Source organism: Panicum virgatum, chromosome 5N, assembly GCF_016808335.1.
Source record: "Panicum virgatum strain AP13 chromosome 5N, P.virgatum_v5, whole genome shotgun sequence".
Classification (NCBI taxonomy): Eukaryota; Viridiplantae; Streptophyta; class Magnoliopsida; order Poales; family Poaceae; genus Panicum; species Panicum virgatum.
The window spans coordinates 1349937-1359293 of NC_053149.1; the positions used below are offsets into that span (position 1 = coordinate 1349937).

At 55.2% G+C, this 9357-nt stretch overlaps 1 protein-coding gene across 1 annotated transcript; it reads left to right on the forward strand.

Annotated features, from left to right (window-relative positions):
• The first annotated feature begins 7350 nt into the window (after window positions 1–7350).
• On the forward strand, window positions 7351–9307 carry LOC120676734 (probable membrane-associated kinase regulator 2). The gene is made up of 2 exons (XM_039958062.1): window positions 7351–8782; window positions 8888–9307. The coding sequence occupies exons 1-2, from the start codon at window positions 7663–7665 to the stop codon at window positions 8962–8964; spliced, it is 1197 nt and encodes a 398-aa protein (XP_039813996.1). The 5' UTR covers window positions 7351–7662; the 3' UTR covers window positions 8965–9307.
• The last annotated feature ends 50 nt before the right edge of the window (window positions 9308–9357 follow it).

The following is a 9357-nucleotide window of genomic DNA, read 5'->3' on the forward strand; positions in this document are numbered from 1 at the left end:
GTCGGGCACGGGAACTAGAGGGCGAGGGGGAGCAGCCGGTGCGGATAAGGACGCGCGGAACGAGGATCGTCGACGCGTGTAACGAGGATCAACGCCGGCGACGGGGCAACGCGCGGCACCAAGCAGAGCAGGGGAAGGAGAAGGGCGGCTGACAGGTGGGCCCGGCGGGGATTTTTATTTTCTTTCCTTTTTTTTCTAGGCTGTGACAGGTAGCGTCCAGCAGGTCCCCTTCGTCCTCTGCGGCGTGGCTGTGGAACCCTCGCACCGGGGACAAGATCACTCTGCCACTCCAAGGTCGACTTCCCGCAAGGGATGAGCTCGGGGATAACCTGGCTGGTGGAGTCATCAGACCAGCTCTTCCTGGTCTGCGTCTGCTTTGTCGGCTTTGATTTCTCGACGGAAGCCTGGTGCAGGGTGCACGACATTGGGGTACGGGGATGCTGTGATGCTCTTGGAGAATACAGAGACATGGCAGCCTCCTGCCCAGCAAGCCCCCAAGGGCTCAAAGCGAATCGGATCTACTTCATGAACAACTTCCTGGCAGATGATGCAGATCTGCGCATCTTTGACGTTGAATTAATTGGAGACGCAGGAGATTACTCGGGTCCACCAACGTGATGATTTGCTTCTCTACCGCAAACCTTTCTGGATTCTACCACCTTATTACTAGTTGAACCTTGAACGTTCAATGGGTTCAAGTTTTAACGGTGGTTTTTGAATTCCTGATCGGACGGGTTCTGGTTTTGTGGAGGAGTTTTGAATCCGAGTTAAAACGGTGTCGCAGTTCTTATTTGGTCAGATCGCATCGCGCCCTACTTTCTTCTTGTTTCGAATCCTGCTTCTTGTTTTGAGTCCTGCACCGCAGCATGATTTGGAGACTCACGTGATGTACTCATAGTCTCGGACCACCATGCACCTTTAGCTTAAGAAGAAGATGTCTCACGCGACGTCGGTTTGTCTGTGGACGGACGGCCATTTCTGGATAGATGGGCTCAGTATTAGAACGTGGGCCATTTCTGTTGGCCCGTTTCTCCAGAGAGCGAGCCCACTTGGCCTCCTCGGCCTCATCAGAGAGAGCGAACCCACATCACTGCATTTCGGGAAAAAATGATTGAAATTTTGAACCGCGCAATTTGATTTTAGCTCTGGCCGAAGTTTTGTAATTTTTCATTTGCAAGCCGAAGATGAGAAGGATGCGAGTGAAGTACGGCAAGGACACGACCGAATAATAGACAGCTTTACAAGTCGCAAAGTCAACTCACAATAGTTTGAAGAATCAATAAGTACTCTATTTGTGACACTGAATTGCCAGTCCACACATTATTCTCTGCACTGCAGTGCTTTCCAAAAACGGGTGAGAAAAAATAAGAGGAAATAACAAGAAGAAAGAAGATGAGAATAGAAATGGCACCGAAGAGAGCAGCAGAGACTGAAAGACGCGGCAGAATGACTCTTCACATGATTACAGTCGCACGGACAATATTACTGCGACGTGCATTTCCCCATCCATACCAAATGATTTAAAGACGATCAAGTGTTGATGAGCCTCACAAGTCCCAGCGCTGGCCGGTGCTTGCGTTCGACTACTGACCAGTAGTATGATGTTCCCGTCAGGCCGTCAGAACTCGGAATGGCATGATGATATTCATGAGCTCTTCTACCTGTGCGCTTGTAGAAGTAATTGCGTAGCACCTCCCCGTGCCCGATCAGGCAAAGGCTGTGATGCCATGATCATTGGTCTATGTCTCAGGCAAACGAGATGGAAGGATTGAAGGAAGAAACGGCATCATATCGTGCACCTTTAGCTCAGGTCAGCTTTAGTTTTTCATTTTCAGTCATAAGTTCTATCACATTGCATGTTTAAACATTAATTAGGAGTAATAAATATTGACTTATTACCAAACTAATTTTATAAATCATAACTTAATCACGAAAAGAATTTATTAAATCTAATTAGCTCATAATCGGACTAGTGTGCTACAGTAATCATCCACTAATTGTATATTGATTGTATTTAAGAGATTCGTCTAGAGCTCTAATTATAACTTATGCAATTAGTTTTACAATAAGTTGGTATTCAAATATTGAAATTGACATCCCAACATTTTATATGATAGCTACTTAAAAAATCAAACAAAACCTGAAGATGTCTCACGCCATGTCTTTGTCACCCTGGTTCGAAATGGTACGATCTACAATGATATTCATGAGCTCATGCAGGGATGGAGAGGGATGGCCCGTCCATTCAGTCAGCTCGACGGCTCGACCAGACGCATTCCGAGGCAATTCCAGAACGAGATCTCACTGATCTGCTGACTTTCAGTTTTATACCAGGGGTAATTCTTAAATTGTTTTTGGGGTGTTTAGTTGATGAAAATTTTTGGTACAAAAGTCACATCAAATATTTGACTAGATGTCGGGAGAAATTTTCACAACTCGCTTGAAAACCGCGAGACGAATCTTTTGAGGCCTTTGACCGCATCATTAGCACAGGGGGTTACTGTAGCAATTATGACTAATCATGCACTAATTAGGCTCAAAATATTTGTCTCATCGTGTACATCTAAACTGTGCAATTAATTTTATTTTTTAACTATATTTAATACTTCATGCATGGGTCTAAAGGTGAGGCAAAAAATTTTGGGTGAAAATTTTTTATAACTAAAGGGGCTCTTTGCTTCACCAGCATTGACCGTGGTCCCCTGCCCAGTTACAGCTCACTGCTATGCATCCAGCACAGCAGAAAGGGCCAGCAAACAGAAAGATGAAAAACCAAACCCAGCAGAGCACAGCACGCACACCCCAACAGTTCATGCCATGCCAAAAAAAAACAGTTCATGCCAAACGTGTGCAGAACCCACCGCGGTGCTTGCCCATGCCGCGCCAGGTGATCCAAAGCGTGTGCGTCGTTACACCCCGCTACACACACGTCCAGCGCCAACAGAATTTGGAGCTTTGTTTTGCTAAATCTTGATCAATCCCATGTCTATCTCTTTGCGATAGAGCATCTATAGCAGTTCCCCAATAATCTTTTTCTAATAATTGGAATTGGGAAATGTTCTAATACTGAAACAATTATTGGAGGAGTAGCTTTTGCAGTATCCCAATACAACAATATATTGGAAGAGCATGAACCCTTCCTTTATTTGAGAGGAGATGAGGTAAAATATTGGGACATTCCAATAATTATTGGGAAAAAGAAGATGTATTGAGAAATGGTTAGAGCACAACTTTCTTCTAATAATAAAAAAATATTGAAAAATAGGAGACTGCTGGAGATGCTTACGGCCCATCACCAGAATTTGGAGTTTTGTTTAACAAAAGGAGAACTGAATTTGGAATTCCGGAACGCTTGAACTGAACGGTGGATTGAAATCCATGGCGATGCAAGTCCGAGGAGAGAGAGACTAGAGAGAGAGATCACGGGAGGCCCACGGTCTGGGCAATGCACCCGCACGGGAGGGGATCCAGATTGGGTGTCACGGCTTGACATTGCGTCCATCTGGAACGTTGAAAGAGGATCGAACAGCTGATGCACTGGCCCCATCTGCAGAACTCCGTTTTCACGCCAATCCGGTGCTCGCGCTCGCCAATCTCGCCCGCCGCTCGCTAATCCCGCGCCTCGCCGCTCACCCCGCGCTCGCGCCAATCGACCGCGGGAGAGGCAGGCCGCCGCCGTTGGGAGCCTCGCCGCCAGCTCCTCCCCTGCGCTTGGCGCCGCCTTGGACGCCCAAAGCCGCATGGCCAGCACCCGCCCGCGGCGCCGCCCCGTTCCCACCCGCGCTCGGCTCGACCGCCGCCGTGATCAGAGAAGGCCCTCCGTCGCGATCCGGCTGCAGCACCCCGTTTTCCCCACCCCGTCGTGCCCAAATCCGACGAGCGGACCCGTTTTTACCCCGCGCGCGCCGCGCCGCTGCTCCCGCCACCCTGAGCAAACCACCGCGCGAGGCAGGGGATGGGCGGACACCGCGCGAGGACTGGGCAAGCGGGCAGGCGCCGCTCCAGGCAGGTGAGCGGGCGGGCGCCGCCGCAAGAGGCCACCGTGCCCGTCGTCCCGGCGCGACTGGGTGTACCACCTGCCTCGCGGACAGTCCGCTCGGGGCCGGCGGACAGTCCGCCAGGCATCGCCTAGATACTTATCTGGATGGTCGTGGGACCCACCTGTTATTCCTCTCTTCCTCCTCGCACCGTCCAGAGCCGAGCGGAGCTCGAGCGCTCGCGCCGTCGTCGCCCCCTTCCGTCGATCTCCCTCCTCCGGCCACCAAACTTCGATTCCTCGCGCAAGAACCTTCCTCGGCATCTCCTCCACCTTCCCCAACCCCTAGACCGGTTTCTTACGGCCGGATTCGCCCCCGCCACCGCCGGTCACCATTTGGAGGTGCTTGAAGCTTGCTCCACCGTCGATCCGCCTCTCCGGTCGTCCTCCGCTCGAACCGACCGCGAGAATTGGTTCGTGGTGAGTTCCTTGCGCTCCCCGGTCTTTCTCTCCTTCCGCGGTGTGTCGCCGGCGCCGGTGAACGGCCGCCGTCGTCGCCGCCGCACTTGCTGCCGCCTGCGGCACGGGGCAAAAGTTAGGTATCGCAGACGGTCCGCCTGGGAGGTGCGGACAGTCCGCCGGTCAGATTAGGTTCGTCCAGAGACGATGTTGTCTCTGGTGGTTTAGCAGAACTGACTGCGGACGGTCCGCTATAGGGGAGCGGACGGTCCGCCGTTGAAACTTGAAACTTGTCCAGAGACGATGTCTCTGGTGGGGTTCGCAGGATTGAACTGCGGACAGTCCGCCACTTGGGCGCGGACAGTCCGCAGTAGAGTTTAGGATTTTTTCCAGAGGCGTTGACGTCTTTGGTGGATGGAATACGTGAACTGCGGACGGTCTGCCAAGGGTGGCCGGACAGTCCGTAGGTAGAATTAGGAGCTGCACTTATTTATTTCATATGCATACGTGTAGCATCCGCAGCTGAGGGCGCCGTATTTGAGGTGATTGCGGCACCACAAGAGCAGCCGACACAAGCCCAGGAGGAGAGCTGTGAGCACCCGGCCCAAGGCCCGTCTGACCCCAGCTCTGAGCAACAGCCCGTAGGCAAGCCCCGGAGCACAACCTATTAATTTAAATTATGACATATATATATATTACTCGTGTACATTACGTATAGAAATTGGTTGAAACCCTAGTTGCATGATTTTTAGGTTTCCTTGAGTTTATACTAGTATGATAGGACGATAGTAACGCTATGCTTAGGAGTTCTCGGTAGAAGTCGAGTGACTTCTTGTCACTCGCGAGATATAGGGTATATGGAAGTCGAGTAATTTCCAGTTACTCGCGAGACATAGGTTATGTCTACTTATATTGCAGTACTGGAGTATTGAAATGGATATGGAGATGTGAGACCGGGCGGGGATGATGTATAGGTATGGCCGCAGGACAGGGTTTCTGGGTGCCTTAGCCCCGTCTGAGTCGATTAAGGACCGGTCGTTGTCGGCAGTGCTGATCGGGGATTGAATTGTACTAACCGCATGCCGGGAGTAGGAGGTAGTCGAAACCGGTAAGCCGAGTACTGCTTTGTTTCGAAAGTACAGAACTTCTACCCACCCCTTAGGGCGAGTTGAGTGGCCGCGGAGAATCGGGATGCATATTTTTTACTTTTTGTGGTCTCTCGTAGGGCTCGGCTGACTATATGCAGGTGGGGCGGTTCTGTAGTTCGAGGCATGGAGGGTAATGGTTGGTATGTATAGTCCGACGGGGCAAATACGTGCCGTGTTGGTTAGGTCCACCTTGCAAGGTTAAATCGGATCGATTCGCCGTGTCTCGCAGTTATGAGGGCTTGATCTCTTTGCTGCATCGTAGCAAAATGTTAGAATGTGATTTATGTATGTTTATATAAAATATTGAGCACATTGAATTATTTTTGCTTGTACCACCATAATTGCTATAGTGGGTCTATGCAAATATTAGATGAGAGTTCATTTATATAGAACATGCAGCTAAAAAATAAAAGTAAGGAAACTACTTTATTCGCTTTCTGCAAAAATAATCACCAGCCAAATGCCGTGCATGTCTAGATATGTGGGCTAAGTTATACCCACTGGTCGGATAAGTCTTGCTGAGTATTAGTATACTTAGGGTTTGTTGCTATAATTATTTCAGGACATGCAGACATAGACTTCTGTCCCTGCTGCGCCAAGTTCATCCGCCGAGATGCTGAGGGATGGGAGGTTGTGGAGCCAGAGGTTTAGTTAGGGATCTCCTTAGGGCACACTTTTGTTAGTTGTAGACCCCCCTTTACTCTAGTTGAACCCGGATTTCAGTAATGCAAAGTTTGTAAATTATATATTTATTCACTCTTGGTTTGTAAAACTTAAAGTAAAATATTATGTATATTTGTTGTATTTTCAAATATGTGTCGTGTTTGTACCATCTGCACCCACCTTTGCGTGGGACTATCGGTGATGTTTCGAGCGGGACGTGGGTTGAGAAAGGATCGCCAAATTAAACCGTTAAGCTAATGAACCCGATGTGTTCAAATGACAGCAATTACGCTTAATTAGAGTTTTAATTTGGAGGATCTGTCAGTGTGCCGCCGCGGGAGGCCACCGTGCCCGACGTCCCGGCGTGACTGGGGCGCCGTCGCGGGAGGCTGCAGGGGGCGCCGCTGCGAGCCCGCTGGGCCACCGCCGCGGGAATTGGGGAGGCTGTTGCGGGAGGCCGCTGGAGAAAGAGACGGGTCGATGCGATTGGGGAGGTGGCCGGTCCGCCGTCGCGCTGCGCTCTTGGAGGAGCGGGCCTAGGACTCGGGCGTCGGGGCTATGCCGGCCCGCCGCCACCCGCGCGAGGGCAGGCCCAGTGGCCGGCCGCTCCGCTGCTCGCGGCGGCAAGGCCACCGCGGCCACCTCAACGCGCGCAGCAGCGCCCAGCGATGGCAGCCCTGGAGGACTTCCGCGGCGCCGGTCCCCAGTCCGTATGCGACGTCCTCAGCGAGCGGCGTCCTTGGCGGCCTGCCGCGGCAACGACCCCGGCGGATCGGAGTCCCGCACCAGCGGCCCCGGCCTCCCACAGCAACGGCCACGGCGGACTCCCGCGGCGGCGGAGGCTCCCCTCCTAGCAGCTGCCGGCGGCTGTGGGTTGAGGAGGAGCGGCGTGCGGACGGACGCGCTCTGGGCTGACGTGCTCGGCGGCGCAGTTGAAAACGGGAGGAGGCTCCTGCTCGCGACGGGATGAGAACGGAGCGGCGGGTGAAAACGGAGGTCTTTAGGTGGGCCGGCGCAGCAGACCGTCCGATTTGTTTCCAACGCATCAGATGGCTCCAATGTCACATGGTGACATATACTATAGCAATGTCACTCAATCCAAAGCGGCCGAAGCCGCCCTCCCCGTCCAACCCCACCCGCGCTCTGCTCCGCTGCTCAGCTCATCTATTTGTCATCGATGGCTGCAACGCCACCACCACGACCTTTGTCCTCTCTGCTCCGCTCCTCACAGTCCTCACTCTCCCCTCTCATCCTCCTCAAAAGGCTCCCCCAAAAAAGAGTCTTTTTTTGAGCGCCGAGAGTCAAGTAGGGAGTAGTTGCGCTTGGAGCCAGCCGAGTGACTCCGTGAGTGAGTGAACACTAAACAGAGCACAGGAAGGAATCGACTGAGCTCTCTGTACCACTGCGCAGCGTGCCATGGAGTCATTCAGCTTCCTCAAGTACCTCCGCGGTGGCGTGGTCGCCGGCGCCCAGCGCGCGCCCGTGGCCGCCACGACCATAGCCGCGTCGGCGTGCGAAGACGGCCGCGGCGGGGACGTCGAGGACGACGCGTCCTTCTTCGACCTGGAGTTCGCGGTGCCCGGCGACGAGAGCGCCGCGTCCGACGCGGAGGAGGAGCGGGTGGAGTTCAACTTCGCCGTGGCCGGCGAGGACGTCGCGCCCGGCGGGGGCGAGGTGGTGGCCGTCGACGCGGTGGCCGCGCCGGCCGGCGCGGAGACGAGCGAGGCAAAGGACGGCGCGGAGGCGGAGACGGAGACGGCCGAGGCTGCGCCGGCCCCTGCCCCGCCGCCGGCGTCGCTGCTCCGGCCGGCCACCAAGTTCCGCGTGCTGCTGCTGAAGCTGAGGAAGCCCAAGGTCGCCGTCCCGGCGGACGGCAACGCCACCTCTCCGGCGCCGAAGCAGGCGAGCCGGTTCCTGATAAAGTTCCGGGTGGACGAGGCGCCCCTGGTGTCGCTGTTCACGCGCGACAACAGCTCGCGCACCTCGGACGCGGACCGGCCCGCGGCCGCGGCGGTGCAGGCGGCAGGGCAACATCCCCAGGACGCGTCCGCCGCGATCACCGCCGAGGAGCGGCGGTTCGCCAAGGAGGTGGTCCTCAAGTACCTGAGCAAGATCAAGCCGCTGTACGTGAAGGTCTCCCGGCGCTACGGCGAGCGGCTCCGGTTCGCGGGCGCGAGCGAGGGCGAGGAGACGGACGCGGAGCCCGACCTCCCGGCCCCGGCCCCGGCCCCGTCCCCGTCCCCGTCCCCGTCCCCGGGAGCGTCGTCCCAGCCCCCGACGGCGGTCGCCGCGCCGCAGCCGGTGGTGGTGGCCTGCGGCGTGCGCGCGCCCCGCGCGAGCGTGCCCGCCGGGCTGAAGCAGGTGTGCAAGCGCCTGGGGAAGAGCCGGTCGGCGTCGTCCGCCGTGGCCGCGGCGCCCTCGCCGGCGCCGCCTTCCCCAGGGGCCCCGCAGCGGCGGGACGACTCGCTGCTGCAGCTGCAGGACGGCATCCAGAGCGCCATCGCCCACTGCAAGCGCTCCTTCAACGCGTCCAAAGGTACATGCACGGACGGCCCCACCTCCCAGCGAGACAGCACCATCCTACTATTACAGTAGATGGTTGATGGCTAATGCATTGTACTTGGGAAATAAAACACCGTAGGGTCGGAGTCGCCGCTGCTGCGGACCATGCCGGCGGGCGACGGCGGGCGGGCGGCCGGCAGCAGCGACGGCGCGTGATCCGGCGACTCGAGCAACGGTGATCGCCGTTCCGTACTCTAAGTTGTAGTATTACTAGTAGTAGATGGTAGTGGTGGCGGCATCGGATTACCTTAAACAAAGGTGTGGGTTGCGTGGCTTGCCTGACGGGGCCGAAAGATTTTGTCTTGGGCCGCGCCGCGCCGCGCCGGCGCCGAGCTCCTGCCTGCTACTCCTACTACTTTGCCTTCGTATGATACTGGTGTGGTGGCTGTCTGAAATCTGATGGTCAGCACTCAGCAGCAGTGGTATGCAATTCGTGTGTAAATAAGAGTACTTATGTATTGGCCATCGCCCATGTGAAGCCGCTGCTTTCTTATCTGCTTCTCCTTCGTGTGGGCCATGTTTGGTTAAAACCACGAAAATTTTTGCACA